The sequence below is a fragment of the Scyliorhinus canicula genome, chromosome 17 (assembly GCF_902713615.1).
Source record: "Scyliorhinus canicula chromosome 17, sScyCan1.1, whole genome shotgun sequence".
In the NCBI taxonomy this organism is placed as follows: Eukaryota; Metazoa; Chordata; class Chondrichthyes; order Carcharhiniformes; family Scyliorhinidae; genus Scyliorhinus; species Scyliorhinus canicula.
The window spans coordinates 111405838-111429441 of record NC_052162.1 but is presented as its reverse complement, the minus strand read 5'-3'; the positions used below and the strand labels follow the sequence as shown (position 1 = coordinate 111429441).

The 23604-nt window shown below is 50.5% G+C and overlaps 1 protein-coding gene and 1 non-coding gene across 2 annotated transcripts in view; both read right to left on the bottom strand.

The window, feature by feature from the left end:
• Positions 1 to 4070: 4070 nt before the first annotated feature.
• LOC119951521 (zinc finger protein 729-like) overlaps positions 4071 to 23604 on the bottom strand; it is a 98627-nt gene continuing 79093 nt past the window's right edge. Inside the window, exon 6 of the mRNA XM_038774724.1 lies at positions 4071 to 5713. Coding sequence (XP_038630652.1) covers positions 4919 to 5713 — 795 coding nt within the window. The 3' untranslated portion in view covers positions 4071 to 4918. The remainder of the gene's footprint in view (positions 5714 to 23604) is intronic.
• Positions 21003 to 21084, bottom strand: trnal-uag. Its single transcript has one exon. It is a non-coding gene; the product is annotated as a tRNA-Leu (tRNA).

Below are 23604 nucleotides of genomic sequence, written 5' to 3'. Positions count from 1 at the left end.
CTGAGATTCGAACCCGGGTCCTCAGCGCCGTAGGCAGCAATGCTAACCATTGTGCCACGTGGCGTCCAGCGCCATTCACCTGGCTGATTTTTTTTCTCATCCCCATTCTCCTGCCTTCTCCCATAACTCTTGATCCGCTTTTTAAAAAAAATTTAGATTACCCAATTATTTTTCCAATTAAGGGGCAATTTAGCGTAGCCAATCCACCTACTCTGCACATTTTTTTGGGTTGTGGGGGCGAAACCCACGCTTTTTGATCAAGAACCTATCTACCTCTGTCTTACAGACTCTCAGTGATTTAGCCTCCTCAGCCTTCTGCGGCAAAGAGCTCCACAGATTCACCACACTCCGGCTGAAGAAATTCCTCCTCATCTCTGTTTTAAAGGACCGTCCCTTTAGTCTGAGATTGTGTCCTCTAGTTCTCATTTTTCCTACAAGTAGAAACCTCCTTTCCATGTCCACTCTATCCAGGCCTCGCAATGTCCTCTAAGTTTCAATAAGATCACCCCTCATCCTTCTAAACTCCCGAGTACAAACCCAGAGTCCTTAACCGTTCCTCATACGACAAGCTCTTCATTCCAGGGATCATTCTTGTGAGCCTCCTCTGGACCCTTTCCAAGGCCAGCACCTCCTTCCTTAGATGCGAGGCCCAAAACTGCTCACAATACTCCAAATGGGGTCTGACCAGAGCCTTATACAGCCTCAGAAATACATCACTGGTCTTGTATTCCAGCCCTCTCAACATGAATGCTAACATTGCATTTGCCTTCCGAACTGCCGACTGAACCTGCACGTTAACCTTAAAAGAATCTTGAACAAGGACTCCCAAGTCCCTTTGTGCTTCTAATTTCCTTAGCATTTCCCCATTTAGAAAATAGTCAATGCCTCCATTTCTCCTTCCAAAGTGCATAACCTCACACTTTTCCACATTGTATTCCATCTGCCACTTCTTTGCTCACTCTCCTAGCCTGTCCAAATCCTTCTGCAGCCGCCTTGCTTTCTCAATACCACCTGTCCCTCTACAGATCTTTGTATCATCTGCAAACTTAGCAACAGTGCCTTAAGTTCCTTCTTCTAGATCACTAATGTACATCATGAATAGTTGTGATCCCAGCACAGACCCCTGAGGCACATCACTAGTCACCAGTTGCTATCCTGAAAAAGACGCCCTTATCCCCATTCTCTGCCTTCTGCCAGTCAGCCAATCCTCTATCCATGCCAGGATCTTACCCTTAACACCATGGGTTCTTAACTTCTTTAACAGTCTCCTATGCAGCACCTTGTCAAAGGGTTTCTGGAAATCTAAATAAATCAAGTCCACTGGTTCTCCTTTGTCTAACTTCCTTGTTACCTCCTCAATGAGCTCGAACAGATTTGTCAGACATGACCTCCCTTTGACAAAGCCAAAGTCCGCAATCTCATTTTAGTAATGGACTCTAAAATCTTACCAATGATGAAGTCAGGCAAAATGGCTTATAATTTCCCATCTTATTCCTCCGTTAGTAAAAGTAATAACTTGCCCATTTAATGCAAGTCCTTTCTCGCAGAGGGTTGTGAGTTTGTGGAACTCTCTTCCTCAAAGGGCAGTGTAAGCAGAGTCACAGAATTTCTACAATGCAGGAGGCCATTTGACCCATCGAGTCTGAACCCTCTGAAAGACAGCCCTACCCAGACCCACTGCCTCGCCCCATCCCTCTTACCCCACCTAACCTGCACATCCCTGGACACAAAGGGGCAATTTGTAATCACGTCGAATCCACTTCATCTGCAGATCTTTGGGCTGTGGGAGGAAACCGGAGCACCTGGAGGATATGGGGAGAAAGACACGGGGAGAAAGTGCAAACTCCACACAGTCACCAAAGGCTGGAACTGAACACAGTGCTAACCACTGTGCCACAGTGCCGAGTCTTTGAATATTTTGACGGCAGAGCTGGGTAGATTCTTGATCTTCAGGGTGCAAGGTTATTGGGGGTCAGCGGGAATGTGGAGTTGAGGTTACAATCTGATCAGCCGAGAACTTATTGCATGGTGGAGCAGGCTCGAGGGGCCGAGTGGCCTACTCCTGCTCCTAATTCGTATGTTATCACATCCTTTATAATAGATTGTAGCATTTTCCCTCCTACTGATGTCAGGCTAATGGGTCTGTGGTTCCCCGTTTTCTCTCTCCCTCCTTAAATAGTGGGGTTACATTTACCACCTTCCAATCTGCAGGAACCATTCTAGAATCTATAGAATTTTGAAAGATGATCACCAATGTATCCACTATCTCTACAGCCGCCTCTTTAAACACTCTGGGATGTAGAGCATCAGCTTTTGGGGATTCATTAACTTTCAACCAGGTTCATTTCTCCAGTGCCACTTTTTCACGAATACTAATCTCTTTCAGTCCCTCCTGCTCACTGGTCCAGGCTTTTTCAAACTCAGGGTCAGAATCCGCGGGTGTGGGGATTTTGTGGAGTGATCAGGTGGTGTTCCTGATCGCAGGAAGAAGACCCCAACGGCGCTCCCAGCTTTTAAGAATGCTGGCTGTGGGCAGTACCCAATTGTTTGCAGCGTTTGAGGGGGCTAGGCAGTGCGAGGCTGGGCTGTGTGCTGGGCACCGTGCGCAGGGCGGGGTGGGGGCAGGAGCTGACGTGGGTGCCCCAACATTGGTAGCCTCAGTTTGCAGCTCCGCTCTGGTGCCCTCCCTCTGCACGCTGCTCGGCTTGTCCCCCCGCTGCCGATCGGCAGTATGCGACCTGCGGTTCCATTGTCAAGCTGTTCAATGGCCAGCACAACGTCCGCTTGCACTCCCGCGACGTGAAGTACCGATCGGGAAGTGGTCAGCAGTCTGTGACTGGGATGGATGCAGCTACTGGACAGTGAGAGGGAAGCCAGGTCAGATTTGTCGGCGAGGAATACCGATCAGAGAAGGCCAGTCAGTATGACTGACACATGTCAACACTGGAAGAAACATTCAGGCATCACTCTGTGTTGCCACTCTCTGTAAACCAGGAATTAAGTGCTATTGGTGAGAATGGAAAAGGAGATAACTTGGATGTTTGGATGATGCAATGCAGTGGAAACAGTGAGAAATATTGTGACATTGTGTGTGTGTGAGATAAATTATTTCATCTCGTCTAAAGTCATCGTTTAGAGATCTAGATTGTACTTTTTCTAGACTTGTTTAAATTTCTAAAGAAATGGGAATATATTTAAAACAAAGTCTATGTGTAAATGTCAGCATGGTCAATTCAGATTGTTTTAATTTTCAGTCGCAAAAATTCAGAAACTTGGAAAAATCAGATAATGGAAATAAAGTTTTAAAATGTTTTTAAAAGATTAAATATGAACGATGGAATCTTTCTGCCAGAGGCAGCGGCAGAGAGAGGGTCACGCAGCCGGCACATGCACTGATGCCACGCACCCTTTAGGTCCGTGCTTTGGGCACAAAATCATGGAGGGGAGATTCCTCCATTCTGTAGCTGCCGACAAGCAAGGCAACAGGACTGTGTGAAGAACTAAAGATGGATTATTTCGCAATAAGGAAGAGAGGGCCAGAGACACAAACAGGTCAGGATCGCACAACTGAATCAGCTGGAGAGAGCTTCACAGGAGAGTCCACAGCAAGATAAAGCAGTGCTGCTGTGAGCTGTGTACAGAGCCCCAGGGCTTCTGATGATCAACGCAGTAAGAAGAAACTGAAATCGGGAATAAAGCAGTATAAATATGATTTTTTGAGATATGGCTTTAATTGTGCCAATGCAAATCAGGATGCAAAGCCCATGTGTGTTATAAGCAGGCAAGCGCTGGCAAATGAAAGTTTAAAATCAGCAAATCTTCAAAGGCTTTTGAAGACTAAGCATGGCTAAGTTTGAGGACAAACTTCTTGATTGTTTTTTCCAAAGGTTGCAAGAACTTAAATCGTCAGCTGAAGGCCTTAGCAGAAATGTAGCATTGAATGATGAAGCAAGTGAGATCTTGAGGACCAAGTAGGCTCACCTGTCGCGAAAAGTAAGCGAAAATGGTGTACACCGGGAAAAAAAGTTTGAAAAACACTGCACTAGTCCATTGGTTCTTCAGTGGGTTGGGGGATAATTTCTGTATCATCCTCCGTGAAGACAGACACACATTGTTTAGTTTCTCTGCCATTTCCTTATTCCCCATTATAAACTCTCCTGTCTCTGCCTGGAATGGACCCACATTGGTCTTTGCTAATCTTTTCCTTTTCACATTCCTATCGGAGCTTTTCCAGTTGGTTTTTATGTTTCTCCCCAGTTTGCTCTCATATTCTATTTTCTCTTCATCAGTTTCTTGCTCCTCCTTTGCTGAATTCTAAAACAAGTTCCCAACCCTCAGGTTTCTACTGTTTTGGCCACTTTATGAGCCTCTTCCTTTGATCTGATGGAATCTTTAACTTTTCTGTTAGTCACGGTTACATCACTTTTCCTGTTGCATTTTTGTTTCTTGAAGGAATCTATAATTTATGCATATATGTAAGAATTCCTGAAGTGCTAGCGATTGTCAATCTATCATCATAGCTTTATTGTAATTTCTGAATCACCCACAGACAAATGCCCCTCAGACATTGAAAGTTTCCGTCTGTGAGAAACACCCAGATAAATTTAAACAAAGTAACCACCATAGCCCACCTTCATGGCAATGTGGCATAATTTGGGGGAAGCTAAACAGAAAAAACAAAATATATTTTAATTTCCATACACTGTTTCACTCTGTGATCCTTGAAAAAACTTAAACTGGGTATTCCCAACAAGGTTCAAAGAGCATCGGACCACTGGAGGTAAAGTCATGAGATAGGCCAGTCCATCATCAAGAAACTCTCTAACCAACCCTTGTTGACCAACTTTCAGAGTGAACAAAATGCAGTCGTGGATGTAATTGAAGCAGAACCAATAACAGCAGAATCCAACCCCTGTAATCACTTGTGAACTTGTTGGTGTCTCAGCAGGTGTGAGGAAACACAGAATCCCTTCCCACATTGGGAGCAGATGAACGGTCTCTCCCCAGTGTGAATTCGCTGATGTCTCTTCAGGGTGGATGAATCAATGAATCTTTTCCCACACTGGGAGCAGATGAACGGCCTCTCCCCAGTGTGAACTTGCCGGTGTTTCCGCAGGGTGGCTGGATCAGTGAATCCCTTCCCACATTCAGAGCAGGTGAACGGCCTCTCCCCGGTGTGAACCTGCTGGTGTATCAGCAGGCTGGATGACTGGATAAATCCCTTCCCACACTGAGAGCAGGTGAATGGCCGATCCTCAGTGTGAACTCCCTGGTGTACCCGCAGGTGGGATAACTGATTGAATGTCTTCTCACACTGGGAGCAGGTGTATGGCCTCTCCCCAGTGTGAACGCGCTGGTGTGTCCGCAGATGGGGCAACTGCGTGAATCCCTTCCCGCACTGGGAGCAGGTGAATGGCCTCTCCCCAGTGTGAACTCGCTTATGTGTCCGCAGGTTGGATGAATCACTGAATCCTTTACCACACTCAGAGCAAACGAATGGCTTCTCCCCGGTGTGAACTCGCTGGTGCCGCTGCAGGGTAGTTGAATGACTGAATCCCTTCCCACATTCAGAGCAAGAGAAAGGTCTCTCCCCAGTGTGAACTCGCTGGTGTATCTGCAGGGTGGATAAATCACTAAATCCCTTTCCACATGGAGAGCAGGTGAACGGCTTCTCCCCGGAGTGAATTCGCTTGTGTTTCAACAGGTGGGATACCTGAGTGAATCCCTTCCCACACTGAGAGCAGGCGAAGGGTCTCTCCCCAGTGTGAACCCGCTGGTGTGTATGGAGGTAGTCTAACCGAGTGAATCCTTTTCCACACTGAGTGCAGGTGAATGGTCTCTCCCCGGTGTGAAATCGCTGGTGTATCTGCAGGGTGGATGAATGACTGAATCTCTTCCCACACTGGGAGCAGGTGAACGGCTTCTCCCCAGTGTGAACTCGCTGGTGTGTCCGCAGGTGGGATGACATGGTGAATCTCTTCTCACACCGAGAGCAGGTGAACGGTCTCTCCCCAGTGTGAACTCGCTGGTGTGTCTCCAGTGTGGAGGAACGACTGAATCCCTTCCCACACTGAGGACAGGTGAATGGCCTCTCCCCAGTGTGACTGCGACGATGATCTTCCAGCTCTGATGGGGATCTGTATCCCTTCCCACAGTCCACACATTTCCACGGTTTCTTCATGTTTTGTGTGTCCTCGTGTCTCTCCAGGTTTGGTAATCAGTTGAAACCTCGTCCACACACAGAACACGGGTACGGTCTCTCCCCGCTGTGAATGGTGCGATGTTTTTTCAGGCTGCGTAACTGGTTAAAGCTCTTTTCCACAGTCAGTGCTCTGGAACACTCTCACTTGGGTGTGTGTGTCTCGGTGCTTTTCCAGTCACACTGTCATTTAAAATGATTTCAAACCGACAGATTGGGCAAACATTTCTCCTTCGAGGTACAAAGGCCGATGAAATTCAGGTGCTGATGAGTCGAGTGACTCTATCAGACCTCAACGTGATGTTTGAGATTTCTGTCTGTAATTCCTTGTTTTCTAACATTCTGTAAAAATAATTCATAACAGACATCACTGTCAGTATAGTGTCCTTTAGTTTCTCTAGAACATTCTTTGCTCTCTTGTTCCGCAAAATCTGAAAATCTCCGTTCCACACACCCTCCCTCCATTCTCACTCTGCTGTATCTAATATTCACCCTCCCAATTCTCCTGAAGGGGCTGATTCAGGCTGATTGACAGATCCCTGCTCACTGCTTCCTGTCCTGGACACACAGACCATAACAAATAGGAGCTGCAGTCAGCCATTCGGCCCATCGAGCCTGCTCAACCATTGAATGGGATCATTTACCAATCTGTCTCAGCACCATTTTCCTACACGATTGCCCATATCCCTCAATATCTTCAATATCGAGAAACCTATCAACCTCTGCCTTGAAAATATTTGATGACTGAGGGTCCACAGTCCTCTGGGGTAGAAAATTCCACAGGTTCACCACATCTTCAAGTGAAGAAATCCATCCTTATCTCAGCTTTCCCTCCATTTTCCTGCTGGTTCCACATAACCCTCGACTACCTCATCAATCAGAAATCTGTCTGACTCAGCCATGAATATATTCAACGACCCCCAGATTCCACTGGTCCCTGTGGATGAGAAATCCAGAGACGAACAACCCTCTGAGAGGAGATGACTGGAAATATATAACATAGCTACATTACAATATTACATAATTAGAAATAATAATAAATGTACTTTATTACTTAACAATAAATAATATGTCTAATTTGTACCATATAACACTGGACATATCTCTGTCTGATATTAATTTACTGACCCCTTAAATGTCTTCCATCTCCTGGGTAAGCAGCCCTTTAATTGTGAACATTGGGAAAGAGGCCATCCTTTTAGCCAGACAAATAAATGTGTCAAGCTGAGGGAGCAAAGGATGTCAATGTCTTTAAGAGAGAGACCTGGGCCAAGCTTTCCAGAGTCTGCACCCTCCCTGGATTCACTTCCTTTCCCTTCAGTTGCTGCAAGTGACCAATTGAAGGTGAGAATGAGAAAAGAAATGGAAAGGGGGAGAAAAGAAAGTGTTTTACTCACAGATGTTGGAGACAGGAAGAGGTTTCCGTCTGAGTGACCCGAAAGCTTCATCAGCTCGCGGTCTGATTGGCTGCAGGACAAGACTCCTTCCGGTCGACCTCGTCTTCCCATTGGTCGGGACCTCAGCAGCGCGGTCAGGGGGTGGGCACTCTCCCGCACATGCGCAGCGTTCCCTCTCGCACATGCGCAGTCCCAGGCTGGGGTGAAGTGTGGAGATCACCTTGTCGGAAGAGAGGGGAACAACCTCTCCGGGTGGGGGCGGGGCTGCCGGGTCCACGCGGCGGGGCCTGCAAATTGGAACCCGGAGACGTCACCGCGGAGCAGGCTGGTTCTGATTGGCTGATTCAGGCAGGGCTCCATTGTGACGTCACAATGTGGAGGTTGGACAATGAGTTTCAGACTGAAACTTCCTCCTCTGGGCAACATCTGGGAGCAAATCAATGTCTCCCCCTTTCCATTTCTTATCTCATTCTGGGGGGACATTGGGGACTTGTAGCCACTGAAGGGAAAGGAAGTCAATCCAGTCTGTATGTTACACACATTTTTAGTCCACATATAGATTTATATCTGTCTTTTTCAGGTCTCTGTGTCCAGGACAGGGAGCATTAAGCAGGGATCTGTCAATCAGCCTGAATCAGCACCTTCAGGAGAATTGGGAGGGTGATTATTAGATACAGCAGAGAGAGAATGGAGGCGGAGATTTACAATATTTGGGATACAAGAAGGGAAAGAATGTTGCATAAACATGAGAACTGAATCCCTACCCTGGAAGGGCAGTGATGACGTTTCTAAACTCCTTTCACAGGATACTGGATGGGACGGGTTTACAGACAGTAATCTCAAACCAAACGTCTGTTCAGAATTTCTATCCTGCACTGACAGTGATGACTTTCGCAAATTGCTTTAAATGATATTAAAAGAGAAGGAATTGGGGCAGCACGGTAGCACTCTGGCTCCACAGTGCCAGGGTCCCAGGTTCGATTCCCTGCGCGGAGTCTGCACGTTCTCCCCGTGTCTGCGTGGGTTTCCTCCGGGTGCTCCGGTTTCCTCCCACAGGCCAAGATGTGCAGGTTAGGTGGATTGGCCATGATAAATTGCCCTTAGTGACCATAAAAGGTTAGGTGGGGTTATTGGGTTATGGTGATAGGGTGGAAGTGAGGGCTTAACTGGTTTGGTGCAGACTCGATGGGCTGAATGGCCTCCTTCTGCACTGTAAGTTCTGTGTTCTATGAATTGCAGACAGAAATCTCAAGCCAAACATCACGTTCAGAGCCAACAGTCACTCAATTCCTTGTGACCTGAACAGCATCGACCTTTGAATCCAGAAGGAAAAATATTTGTCTGTTCCACCTGATTAAAAAGATTTTAAACATCAATGGGACTGGAAAAGCACCGAGACATACAAGCACCCAGATTACTGTGTTCCATTCATCGAATTTACACAGTACAGAATGAGGCCATTCGGCCCATCCAGTCTGCACCAACCCTCTGAAAGAGCACCCTACCTAGACTCACACTCCTGCCCTGTCCCCGTAATACTAATCTAACCTTTGCACACTAAGGGGCAATTTAGCATGGCCATTCCGCCTAACCTGCACATCTTTGGACTTTTTTTGTCAACCGGAGCACCCAGAGGAAACCCACGTAGACAAGGGAAGAAAGTACAAACACCACGCACACAGTTACCCGAGGCCGCAATTGAACCCGGGTCCCTGGCGCTGTGAGGCAGCAGTTCTAACCACTGTGCGACCAATTGTACGAACTGTGGAAAGAGCTTTCAACAGTTACAGTGAACAAAATTTCACCAATCACACTGGGGAGAGATTGTACTGTGTGTGGACAAGGCTTCAAATCATTGTTGAATGCAGAGACAATGGAGAAATGCTGGAAATGTTCAGACTGTGAGAAGTGATGTATTTACCCATCCCAGCTAGAAATCCATTGACGCTGTCATACCGGGGAGAAGCCATTCACCTGCTCTGACTGTGGAAATGATGTGGAGTTGCCGGCGTTGCTCTGGGGTGAGCACAGTATGAAGTCTTACAACACCAGGTTAAAGTCCAACAGGTTTGTTTCAAACACGAGCTTTCGGAGCGCAGCTCCTTCCTCAGGTGAATGAAGAGGTAGGTTCCAGAAACACATATATAGACAAATTCAAAGATGCCAGACAATGCTTAGAATGCGAGCATTTGCAGGTAATCAAGTCTTTACAGATCCAGAGATAGGGGTAACCCCAGGTTAAAGAGGTGTGAATTGTCTCAAGCCAGGACAGTTGGTAGGATTTCGCAAGCCCAGGCCAGATGGTGGGGGATGAATGTAATGCGACATGAATCCCAGGTCGCGGTTGAGGCCGCACTCATGTGTGCGGAACTTGGCTATAACAACGCCGGCATCTCCACATTGTGGGAAGAGATTCATTAATTCATCTGCCCTGCGGAAAGACCTGCGCATTCACACCCCGGAGACACTGTTCACCTGCTCCGATTGTGGGAAAGGATTCATTGATTCGTCTACCCTGCTGAAACATCTCCGAGTTCACACTGGGGAGAGGCCTTTCCTCTGCTCCGTGTGTGAGAAGGGATTTAATCAGTTATCCGCCCTGCTAAAACACCAGCGGGTTCACACTGGGGAGAGGCCGTTCATTTGCTCTCAGTGTGGGAAGGGATTCACTCAGTTAACCCACCTCCACGCACACCAGCAAGTTCACAAACAATAGGGTGATTTATGGGGGACAGATTGTTTTTCAATAAATCCCTGATGTACCATCAATTGAACGCGAGACGAGTTGCTGAACAAAAGTATGGCTTTAATCTGCTAGATGTTAGCCCTGTCGTCGATTACAGTGGAAGGACGACCGCCGGGAGTACTGGGTATTTATACCCCGCCCTGGAGGCAGGGTTAACTCAGCCTCTCGACCAATCGGGGAGCCGTCACATGACTGGTCTCAACCAACCGGTCGAGAGGCACATGACCGACCAGGGCCAATGGTAAGCCGGTATTCTGCACCAATGGCAGGCAGCTATGCTAATCATACCACCACAATCCCCACTACGAATTAAATCAAGTTTAGCAAGACTTAACCATCCAGCCAGAATGAACACTTCAAATGGTAAATTTAAAAGATTCATTAACTGTTCAGAAGTAAAACGGTAACAAGTTAAAAAGATTAAAAAAACAAAGTTCAATCACCGTCAAAATGGGAGAATTATATATATATATCTATGTGTTAGCTGGACTACTTTGTCAAATCTTTTTATCAATGTTTTTCAAAATGTACAATAGCTGAGCCCATGGGTTGGCTCCAGCTGGTCACATGCTGGTTTCTGGAAGTTTCTGAGCAGTTTCAAAGTGAACAAAGGCTAACGGCTCAAACGCCCTGGAATGTGACACACCTCGCATCACATGAACATTCCAGCCGAGCTAACACACTGTCCCAGCAGACGGGCTGTCTGCCCAGCCAGTTACCCACAATGCATCTGGTTACAAGTCCTAATCTCCAATAATGTTGCCAATGGCCTCAACATTAACTGTTCCAACACAAAGGTTTCAACCAGGGGCCCCCATTTAGTCAACCAGCAGCCAGTGTCTCCAATAATAAAAGAAACCCCGGATTCCAAGTGAACACCTCAAGTTTCCAGCCCTGGGAAAATACGTCCTTCATCCAACATCTCGGAGGAATGATGGGAGACGTGTCAAATGACCTCCCCCAAGCTGCTGGCGCTTATAACACTGTCCTGTGGAACTGAACTCAGGCAGTAGCTGCTGGATCTCTGAAGGAAACAGTAGCTCCAGGCAAACAGCCTGCGTTGTCCACATCTTACCATCAAGCCCATGGCAGCAGTAAGAACTCTGACCCTCATCAAAACTGCAAACTGGGAGGGAGGAAACTGGGAGGGGGGAAACTGGGAGGGGGCCTTGTGATAGGAGCACAGGAGCAGCTGTGTTTTTGCGAGCTCTGAAGCTAGGGTGGGTGGTGGGTGGTACGGATTTGTAAGTCCTCACTATGAACGAGCAAAGCCCCCAGTTAGAACTATCTGTGCTGTTTCTTTCATTTGTATTTTTGTTATTTTAGGGTTTATGGAATGAGTGCTTATTTCCCACGAAAGTCCGGACAGATCATGCATCCTGGAGAGGATTGGGTTCCCGGTGATTCTTCCCTGTGGTTGGCACCTCTGGAGTTTCTGGAGTCGGGGGAAATGTGTAATGACGCACGCCTGGGTGTGTTCGGTTAATCCTTGTTCAACTTGTCATCTTCAATATTCTCTTGGCTGCCTGGGCAGTGGCAGTGGTCACTTGATCGGGGAGGGCAGGGCAGGAGTAACTGTGTTTCCTTGGGTCGGGCGGAGGGTCTGTTGGGTGGTGGAGTGAGTCTCCCTTCCCCGAGTTGCCCCCTGTTGGGGGCTCCTGGTCTGCTCCCTCCTCTCGGGATAGGGTTCCTCTGGGGAGGGAGTAGCTGTGGATTGGAGGCTTTGAGTGAGTTTGTGTTGTGGATCAATGTTGTTGGAGCCCTTCTTCTGTCAGAGGGTGAGGCTGAGAGGGGGGGGGGGTGGCTAGACGTCCTCCTCCAACTGGTATTATATATAGTGACTTCCTGAATGCCGTCCTTGTTGAAGCCGGGCTCCCCCGGGGAGGTAGTGTTTAGTCTCCGATGAGGCTATGCTGCCCTGCCCCGAGTATCCTTTTTGTGATGGTGCACGGTGCTGGTCCTTATCTGGCATCATTTGGATAATCCTGGTGTTTCTCTCTCTTGGGGGTTTCTTTTTCTTTCTTGAGCGTGTTGATGTTTCCATTACCATACCGAGGGATGGGGTTGTGGGGGGGGTCGCATCCCTCCCGGGACTCCCAGTTGTTGGGTGTCTCGACGAATCTTCCTCTCCTTGTGGGTGGGGTCTCCTTGACGGAGGACGGCGTGAATCTTCTTGTGTCGATGGGGATGGTGCGCAGCCCTCGGGATGTGGTGAGAGAGGTTGGGTGTGTAGTGAGTGCTTGCACGGTGTGGCTATCCATTCTTTCCTGACTCCTGTGTACGAGGGTGGACAGGGCCGGACCTGGTCTTGTACTGTGGTCGCTTTCCTGTTGCCCCCTTTTGCTTGGGAGGCTCCTTCTTGGCCGCGGTGTCCTGAGAGGCTAAGTGAGGTTCCGAATGAGCAGATTTTTCCCTTTACGTCTTGTGCTAAGGGGCGTGCGTCAGGGGAATCTGCATAGATTCAAAAGATCTAAATAAGAATATAAAGCATGAACATTATCCAATACCCAAGCATGAAGGGATTACCAGCGAAATGGCCAATGCAAACAGTTTCTCGAAAGTGGGCGACTCCAGGGGATTTTGGCAAATGCAGTTAGATGACACAAGCAAGAAATTGTGTAGGTTCAACACACCGTTTGGTCGATACTGTTTCAACAGAATGCCATTTGGTATTTCAGCATCTGAAATATTTCATCGAGTGATGGAGATGGAACAAATGACTGAAGGTATTGATGGAGTACGAGTTTACGTGGATGATATCATTGTCTGGTCAGCTACATGTGAAGAGCACAATGCAAGGCTATTGCAAGTCTTCCACCGGATACATAAAGTTGATTTAAAACTAAACAGAGCCAATTGCAATTTTGGTATCTCAACTTTAAAGTTCCTGGGTGATCAAATCTCAGAACATAGTGTGCAACCTGATGATGACAAGATTGTTGCCATACAGAAGATGACAGACCCAGAGGACAAGAAAGCAGTGTTGAGATTCCTAGGCATTGTGAATTTCCTTGGAAAATTTATTCCAAACCTCTCTCCCAGAACTACAGCTTTGTGACATCTCATCAAGAAATCTACTACATCTTCATGGACTGATGAGCACCACACAGAATGGATGGATCTAAAGTTAACATTGTATGCTGCACCTGTTCTTTCCTTCTTTGACCCTGACAGGGAAACAAAAATCTCAACGGATGCAAGTCAAAGTGGAATTGGAGCAGTTCTTCTACAAAGAGATGATGACTCTTTGTGGACACCCGTTGCTTATGCATCGTGATCAATAACACCTACTGAACAAAGGTATGGCCAGATAGAAAAAGAATGTTTAGGGTAACTCACTGGAATTTAGGGGCAGCACGGTAGCATGGTGGTTAGCATAAATGCTTCACAGCTCCAGGGTCCCAGGTTCGATTCCCGGCTGGGTCACTGTCTGTGTGGAGTCTGCACGTCCTCCCCGTGTGTGCGTGGGTTTCCTCCGGGTGCTCCGGTTTCCTCCCACAGTCCAAAGATGTGCGGGTTAGGTGGATTGGGCATTCTAAATTGTCCGTAGTGTCCTAAAAAGTAAGGTTAAGGGGGGTTGTTGGGTTACGGGTATAGGGTGGATACGTGGGTTTGAGTAGGGTGATCATTGCTCGGCACAACATCGAGGGCCGAATGGCCTGTTTGTGCTGTACTGTTCTATGTTCTATGTTCTAATTCTCAAGTTTCACAACTATGTATATGGCCTACGGTGAAAACTGATCACCAACCACTTGTTCACATCATTCACAAAGATTTGAATGGCATGACTCCTAGATTGCAGCATATTCTTATGAAGTTAAGACAATGTGATTTTCAACTTGTCCATACTCCAGGCAAAGATTTGGTAATTGCTGATGCATTATCTCGTTCTATCAACTCAGAAGAACGACCACCAGAGTTCATTCAGCACATTGAAACCCTACCTGTGTCAGATGACAAACTCAAACTCATCAGAGATGAGACCAACAAAGATGCAATGTTGCAACGTGTCATTAATCATTTGAATAATGGTTGGCCCAAGGACACTGTTCCAAACACAGAAACATTCAAGCTGAACTCACAGTTGTTGATGATTTTTTACTCCGTCTCGATCGCCTAGTGATTCCTATGACACTTAGACCCAAGATACTACAGAAAATACATGAAGGTCATCTTGGCATAGAAAAAAGCAAAAGAAGAGCGAGACAGGCAGTATATTGGCCAGACATCAACAAGGACATCACTCCCCGTGTCTGCGTGGGTTTCGCCCCCACAACCCAAAAAAATGTGCAGGGTAGGTGGATTGGCCACACTAAATTGCCCCTTAATAGAAAAAATAATTGGGTAATCTAAATTTATAAAAAAAAAAAAAAAAAAAAAAACAAGGACATCACAGACTTCGGGTTACGGCTATGCAGAGCTAAGTCGCACGTTCGGCAGCTCCCGCTAGCATAGGATTTTTGGGCTCTTTTTAGGGCCCGCTACGGCGCTTGGTTGACTTTTCCCGGTGTGGAAAGGGAACAGTAACATTTTTCTGCTGGTGTATGGATTGGACCAGAAGCGGGGCGATTAAAATAGCAGCATTGGAGCAGAGAAAGGTGTGAGGGAGGAAGACCAAGATGGCGGCGGGCGGGGACCAGGCATCATGGCCGCAGGAGCAGCAGGAGCTGCTCCAACGCTGCTTTAGGGAGCTTAAGGCAGAGCTGCTGGAACCGCTAAAGGCCTCATTTGACAAGCTCCTGGAGACCCAAACGGCCCAAGGGGCGGCGATCCGGGAGGTCCGGCAAAAGGTCTCGGAGAACGAGGATGAGATCCTAGGCCCTGCGGTGAAGGTGGAGGCGCACGAGGCGCTCCACAAGATGAGGAGATGGAGAACCGGTCGAGCCGGAAGAATCTGCGGATCATGGGCCTCCTGGAGGGGCTGGAGGGATTGGACCTGGGGGCCCATGTGGTCATCATGTTGAATTCGATGATGGGAGCAGGGGCCTTCCAGGGGCCCTTGGAGCTGGAGGGGGCCCACCGAGTGCTGCCGAGGCAGCCCAAGCCCAGCGAGCCGCCGAGGGCGGTGCTGGTGCGGTTCCACCGGTTCACTGATCGAGAGTGTGTGCTTAGGTGGGCCAAGAAGGAGCGGAGCAGCAGATGGGAGAATGCGGAGGTCCGAATCTACCAAGATTGGAGTGCGGAGGTGGCGAGGTAAGAGGGCCGGTTATAATCGGGCGAAAGCAGTGCTGCACAGGAGAGGGGTGAAGTTTGGCACGTTACAGCTGGTGCACCTATGGGTCACCCACAAAGACCGGCATCACTCTTTTGAGTCCCCGGAGGAGGCCTGGGCCTTTGTTCAGGCTGAAAAACTGGACTCAGACTGAGGGTTGGGGGATGGTTGTGTTGTGCTTCGAGGGGGGGGGTTCATTCTTTGTTCCTTTGTACTTTGGGGAGTTGATGGGGCGTTGTTCAGGCCCGCCAGATGGGCTCGTGAAGGGAGGTAGGCGCTTAGCTTGGGGGGGGGTTGATGGTCGGTAGGGGTTGATGGGGCCTCATTGGGGGGGGGGGGGGGGGGGGGTGGCCTGGGATGGGGCGAGTGAGATTGGGCCTGAAAAGGGAGCTGCGCCAGAGGAGGCGGGGCTGGCCGAGCGGGAAGCGCGGGCTTTTTCCCGCACTAAGGGCTGAAGGAGAAGGAGATGAGCCTACTGGGGGCGGGGGGGGGGGGGGGGGGGGGGGGGGGGGGGGGGGGGAATCGTTGGTAGGGCGGGAGTGGCCGGGATCAGCAGGAGTCAGCTGACTCACGGGAGTACAATGGGGGGAGTTACGCAGCTAGTGGGGGACGTAGCTGGGGGGGGCGGGGGGGGGGGGGGGGGGGGAGAAGGGGGGGTACCGGGTTGCTGCTGAAAGGGCCAGGGGGAGCTGGAGCTGTCAGAGGGGGTCGAGACGGGGATCTGCTGCTGTGGGGAACGGGCCGTGCGGGGGACGCGGGCACGTGGCTGGTCGAGGAAGGGCTATGGCTGATCGGCGGGGCGGGGCGGGGGGGGGGGTGAATAGCCCCCTGATCCGGCTGATAACCCGGAATGTAAGGGGACTGAATGGGCCGGTCAAACTGGCCCGGGTGGTCGCACATCTGAAGGGGCTGGGGGTGGATGTGGCCGTGTTCCAGGAGACGCACCTTAGGGCGGTGGATCAGGTAAGGTTGAGAAAGGGGTGGGTTGGGCAAGTGTTCCATTCGGGGTTAGATGCGAAGAACCGGGGGGGGGGGGGGGGGGGGGGTGATTTTGGTGGGGAAGACAGTATCGTTCGTGGCGTTGAGCGTGGTGGCGGATAGTTGCGGCAGGTATGTGATGGTAAGTGGCAAGCTTCACAGGGAGCAGGTGATGCTGGTCAATGTATACGCCCCGAATTGGGACGATTCAGGCTTCATGCTGCGTTTGTTGGGCCGGATTCCAGACCTTGAGACAGGTGGTTTAATAATGGCAGGGGATTTCAACACAGTGCTGGACCCAGCACTTGACCGCTCTAGGTCCAGGATGGGTAGGAGGCCGACGGCGGCCAAAGTGCTGAGGGGGTTCATGGACCAGATGGGAGGGGTGGACCCCTGGAGATTTATGAGGCCGGGGGCTAGGGAATTCTCGTTCTTCTCCCATGTCCACAAGGCCTAATCCCGGATTGATTTTTTTGTCTTGGGCGTTGATTCCGAGGGTGGAGGATGCGGAATACTCGGCGATAGCCATCTCAGACCACGCTCCGCATTGGGTGGACCTTGAGTTGGGGGAGGAGAGGGACCAACGTCCAATGTGGCATCTAGAGGTGGGGTTGCTGGCTGACGAGGAGGCGAGCGGGCGGGTCCGGAGGTGTAAAGAGAGGTACCTGGAGATTAATGACAATGGGGAGGTGCAAGTTGGGGTTGTTTGGGAGGTGCTGAAGGCGGTGGTTAGAGGAGAGCTGATCTCCATTAGGGCACACATTAGGGCACACAAGGAGAGGGGGGAGAGGAGAGAGGGGGAGAGGTTGGTGGGGGAGATGGTGAGGGTAGATAGGAGGTACGCGGAGGCCCCGGGGGAGGGATTTCTGAGGAAGCGGCGTAGCCTCCAGGCTGAGTTTGATTTATTGACCACCAGGAAAGCGGAGGCGCAGTGGAGGAGGGCGCAGGGGGGTGGTATATGAATATGGAGAAAAGATGAGTCGGATGCTGGCGCACCAGCTCCGGAAGCGGGAGTCAGCTAGGGAGATTAGGGGAGTTAGGGATGGAGGAGGGAGCTTGGTACGAGGTGTAGTGGGCATCAACAGGGTCTTTAGGAGCTTCTACGAGGAACTGTACCGGTCAGAGCCCCCGGTAGAGGAGGGAGGGATGGATCGCTTCCTGGACAAACTGAGGTTTCCGAGAGTGGAGGAGGAGCAGGTGGAGGGGTTGGGGGCACCAGTTGGGCTGGAGGAGCTGGTCAAAGCGATGGGGAACATGCAGACAGGGAAGGCACCGGGGCCTGACGTGTTCCTGGTTCAATTCTACAAGAAGTTTTCAGACCTGCTGGGCCCGCTGCTAGTTAGGACCTTCAACGAGGCAAGGGAGGGGGGTGCTTTGCCCCCCGACGATGTCTAGGGCACTGATTTCCCTGATCCTGAAGCGGGATAAGGATCCCCTACAGTGTGGGTCATATAGGCCGATTTCACTCCTAAATGTAGATGCAAAGTTGCTGGCAAAGATGTTGGCCATGAGGGTGGAGGACGTCGTGCCGCAGGTCATACACGAGGATCAAACGGGTTTTGTGAAGGGGAGGCAGTTGAATACTAATGTATGGAGGCTGCTAAATGTTATAATGATGCTGGCAGCGGAGGGGGAGGCGGAGATAGTGGCGGTGATGGATGCGGAGAAGGCCTTTGATAGGGTGGAATGGGGATACCTATGGGAGGTGTTGTAAAGGTTCGGGGTTGGAGAGGGGTTCCTTAGGTGGGTGAGGCTGCTGTACAAGGCCCCGGTGGTGAGTGTGGCTACAAATGGAAGGAGGTCGGAGTATTTCCGACTGCACCGGGGGACGAGGCAGGGGTGCCCCCTGTCCCCCTGCTCCATGCGCTGGCGATTGAACCCCTGGCCATGGCGCTGAGGGAGTCGAGGAACTGGAGGAGAGTGGGGGGGGGGGGGGGGGGGGGGGGGGGGGCGGAGAGGAGCATTGGCTGTCGCTATACGCGAATGACCTACTGTTGTACGTGGCGGACCCAGTGGGGGGAATGCCGGAGGTGATGAGGATCCTTCGGGAGTTCGGGGATTTCTCCGGGTATAAGCTCAATGTGGAGAAGAGTGAGCTGTTCGTAGCACACCCAGGGGACCAGGAGAGGGGATTGGTGAGCTCCCACTGAAGAGGGCAGAGAGGAGTTTTAGGTACCTGGGGATACAGGTAGCTAGGAGCTGGGCGGTCTTACATAGGCTTAACTTTACGAGGCTGGTGGAGCAGATGGAGGAGGAGTTGAAGAGGTGGGATGTGCTGCCAGTCTGCCTGGCGGGTAGGGTCCAGTCAGTCAAAATGACGGTGCTCCCAAGGTTTTTGTTCTTGTTCCAGTGCCTCCCTATCCTGATTCCTAACGCTTTTTTCAGGCGGGTCAATAGGAGCGTTATGGGGTTTGTGTGGGCGCAGAAGACCACGAGGGTGAGAAGGATGTTCCTGGAGCGGGGCAGGGATGGGGGGGAGGGGGGTTGGCGCTGCCTACCTTCTGTGGGTACTACTGGGCCGTCAACGTGGTGATGATACGCAGGTGGGTAATGGAAGGGGAGGGGGTGGCAGGGAAGAGATTGAAGGTGGCGTCCTGTGTGGGCATGAGTCTGGAGGCGCTGGTGACGGCGCCGCTACCGCTTCCCCCAACGAGGTATGCTCCGAGCCTGGTGGTGGCGGCTACCGTCAAAATTTGGGGGCACTGGAGGCAGCATAGGGGGGAGATGAGGGCTTCAGTGTCGTCCCCGAAACGGGGGAACCACCGGTTTGTCCCAGGGAGAATGGACGGAGGGTTTCTGAGCTGGCACAGGGAAGTAGACGGGAAGTTTGTGACCCTGGGGGAGTTGGAGGGGAGGTTTGGCCTCCCCCCGGGGAACACCTTCAGATACATGAAGGTAAGGCTATTTGTCAGACGGCAGGTGGCGGAGTTTCCACTGTTGCCGCCAAGAGGGGTTCAGGACAGGGTGCTCTCGGGTTGGAGAGGGGAGGATCTCGGCAACCTATCAAGTGATGCAGGAGGGGGAGGAGGCCTCGGTGGAAGAGCTGAAAGATAAGTGGGAGGAGGAGTTGGGAGAGGAGATTGATGAGGGGACGTGGGCGGATGCCCTGGGGAGGATGAATTCATCCTCCTCCTGCGCGAGGCTCAGTTTAATTCAATTAAAGGTGCTGCATAGGGCGCACATGACTGGGGCAAGGCTGAGCCGGTTCTTTGGGAGAGAGGACAGGTGTGTCAGGTGTTCAGGGAGCCCAGCAAACCACACCCACATGTTCTGGGCGTGCCCTGCACTGGAGGGCTTTTGGAGGGGTGTCACGGAGACGCTGTCAAGGGTGGTTGGTTCCAGGGTTGAGCCGGGCTGGGGGCTCGCAGTATTTGGGGTTGCGGAGGAGCCGGGAGTGAAGGGGGCGAAAGAGGCCGGTGTTCTGACCTTTGCGTCCCTGGTAACCCAGCGCAGGATTCTTCTACAGTGGAAGGATGCGAGGCCCCCGGGCGTGGAATCCTGGATCAATGATATGGCTGGGTTCATCAAACTGGAGAGGGTCAAGTTTGCCCTAAGGGGGTTGGTGCAAGGATTCTTCCGGCGGTGGCAGCCGTTTCTAGACTTCTTGGCGGAGAGTTAGGGGGTGGTCAGCAACAGCAGCAACCCCGGGAGGGGGGGGGGGGGGGGGGATTCGTTTGTTTTTCTAGATTGGGCGTGTATATTTGCTTTCATGTTAATTATTTCTGTTAACTTATTATCTGTGTATGGGGGGGGTTACTGTTCTTATTTCTTTCTGTTCTTGTTGGTAAAAATTTGTGAAAACTTGAATAAAATTTATTTTAAAAAAAAATAATTTAAAAAAAGGACATCACAAACCTGATTCTTGACTGTGAAACATGTCAACGCAACCAATCAACTCAAAGCAAAGAACCACTTCTACCACATGATCTTGAAAAGACTCCATGGTCAAAAATTCAAATTGACTTATTTCACTTTTATGGTCGTGATTATATTCTAATCATTGATTATTTCTCAAACTATCATAGAACATAGAACATAGAACAGTACAGCACAGAACAGGCCCTTCGGCCCTCAATGTTGTGCCGAGCCATGATCACCCCACTCAAACCCACGTATCCACCCTATACCCGTAACCCAACAACCCCCCCTTAACCTTACTTTTATTAGGACACTACGGGCAATTTAGCACGGCCAATCCACCTAACCCACACATCTTTGGACTGTGGGAGGAAACCGGAGCACCCGGAGGAAACCCACGCACACAGGGGGAGGACGTGCAGACTCCACACAGACAGTGACCCAGCCGGGAATCGAACCTGGGACCCTGGAGCTGTGAAGCATTTATGCTAACCACCATGCTACCCTGCTGCCCCAAGAACAGATCACGTTTGCATTGTCACCCCTTTTTCTTCTTTTCCAGTCAGACTCTCTGTATTCAATCTCTTCTGTGGTGAAAACTAAAACCTCTACAGGCAGCGGTGGGATTCGAACCCACGTCCCCGCAGAGATTGGAGCCTAAATCCAGCACCTTAGACCGCTCGGCCATGCTACCACTAACATCAGGGCAGCAGGGTGGCGTATGTTAGCACGCTTGCCTCACCGTGCCGAGGTCCCAGTTTCGATCCCGGCTCTGGGTTGTGGGGGTGAGAACCATGGAGACATGGGGAGAATGTACAAACTCCACACAGAATAATTTCTTTGTACGATTTCGGCTAACTCTGCAGTCTCTAGAAACGTTTAGGTTTCTTAATTTATAAAAGAACAATCCAGCCGTTACAATATTATCTATTACATTGTTTCGCAAATTATAACTTTATCAAAGTTCATTGGTGAATAATCAACTGTTGACTGACTTTTAATATCAAATCAATATGTGGAATTCTGGTGGCGGCCATGGAGGAGCAGGATGCACATTCGATAGCTCCCGCCTGAATCGGACTTTCGGACCTTTTTTGTGGACTTTATGAAATAAATCGGTGGAGTTAGCATCAGTAAGGAGGATCCCCCCCACCCCCCCGGTGTATGGATAGCTGGACGAGAAGTGGCTGTGTGAAACAAATTAGTCCCGATAGAGGGAAGCGAGGGGAGCTGGCAGTGCGGCGAAGCAAGGCAGACAGCAAGGACCAGGGAGCAGCGGCTCACTGACCAAAGGAGCAGCAGATGGAGCTTTTCAAGAGTTGCTTTGCCGAGCTAAAAAGGGATACGCTTGACCCGATCAAAGCATTGATCGACCAAATGGTCGCGACTCAGGCAGTCCAGAGGAAAGCGATCCAGGAGATCGAATTAAAACTCTCCAACCAAGAGGACGAGATAACTATGCTGGAGCATAAGGTGGAGGTGCTAGAGGGTGCAGGAGAATCTGGAGAACAGAACCAGGAGGCAGAATTGTAGGATTGTTGGCCTTCCTGAAGGTATCGAGGGATCAGATGCGGCCGGGAGCGTATGTGGCGAGTATGCTGGAGTCGTTGATGGGAGCGGGGGCTTTCCCTCCACCCCTGAAGCTGGATGGAGCCCACAGAGCCCTCGCAAGGAAACCCAAGGCGAACGACCCGCCAAGGGCCATGGTGGTCTGATTCCACCGATTTTCAGACAAGGAGCGCGTTCTGCGATGGGCCAAGAAGGAACGGAGCAGCAAGTGAGAGAATAATGAAGTGCGCATCTATCAGGACCTGGGTGCGGAGCTGGCCAAGAGACGTACAGGGTTCAACCGGGCAACGGCGACCCTCTTTAAGAAGGGGGTGAAGTTTGGGGTGTTATACCCAGCGAGACTGTCTCGCGCACAAGGACCGACACGATTATTTTGAGTTGCCAGATGATGTTTGGACATCTATTAAAGAGAAGAAGTTGGACTCGAGTTAAGTGACACTTAATGTTTCGAAGATGGGAGGAGGCAGCGGTCTGTACTTGTGTTCTGTTTTAAATAAGATTGTGATTAGTCATGTGCGAAAGAGCGGGTTGGGGGACGGTTGGAGGGCGCTTTGTTTAGAAGGTGGTTGATACGGTGGGGGGGGGGGGGTCCCTGAAGCTAGCACTACCCTTCGGGGGACTCTGTTCTGTTTTAAGTGAGTGTGTCTGTTTGGCTTTATGGTTATGCTAATGGGTTTTGGAGAGCTGAAGTTTACTTACTGGGGAATGTTACTTACCGGGGAGCGCTGGTAACAGCACTGATGGAACCATCAATTCACTAGACACGTGCTTTAAGATATGCACAGTGGTTTTAATCTACTTACAACAGAGCCAGCCTGTTCCACGTTGAACTCTTGATGAACTGAACGACTGGCTCTGAGCATTGGTATTTATACAGCAGTCCAGGGGGAGGAGTCATGGGCGGAGCCAAGGGTGGAGCCCTGTACAAACTCCTAAGCATTCCCAGCACTCTCCCCCTAGTGGTCGGACAACGCAACTGCGCTTATCAATGCATGGTCTCATGTCTATACAATACAGTGTGAATTACGGAGTTACATTCACCACAGGCACCCCTGCCATTCTCGCCACAAGTCCGCTGGTGGCGGCGACCCTGAAGATCTGGGGGCAGTGGAGGAGACACAAGAGGGTGGAGGAAGCGTCGGTCTGGACCCCGGTATGTAATAACCACAGGTTCCTGCCGGGTAGGATGGACGGCGGGTTCCAGAGCTGGCAGAAGGCGGGTATTAGAAGGAGGGTGACCTGTTTATAGATGGGAGCTTTCCCAGCCTGCAGGCGCTGGAGGACAAGTTTAAATTACCACCAGGGAACGGCTTTAGGTATTTACAAGAGCGGGCCTTCCTGAGGAAGCAGGTGGTGGCCTTCCCGCTGCTGCCGCCGCGGGGGATACAAGACAGAGTCGTGTCCGATACCTGGGAGGGGGAGGGAAAGGTGCCGGATATCTGCCAGTAGCTGTTGGAGGTGGAGGAAACCCCGGTGGATGAGCTTTAAGGCAAGTGGGAGGAGGAGTTGGGAGGGGAGTTAGAGCCGGGACGGTGGGCGGAAGCCCTAAGTAGGGTCAATTCCTCATCATGTGCCAGGCTCAGTCTCATACAGTTTAAAGCGGTTCACCGGGCACACATGACAGCGGCGAGGATGAGCAAGTTTT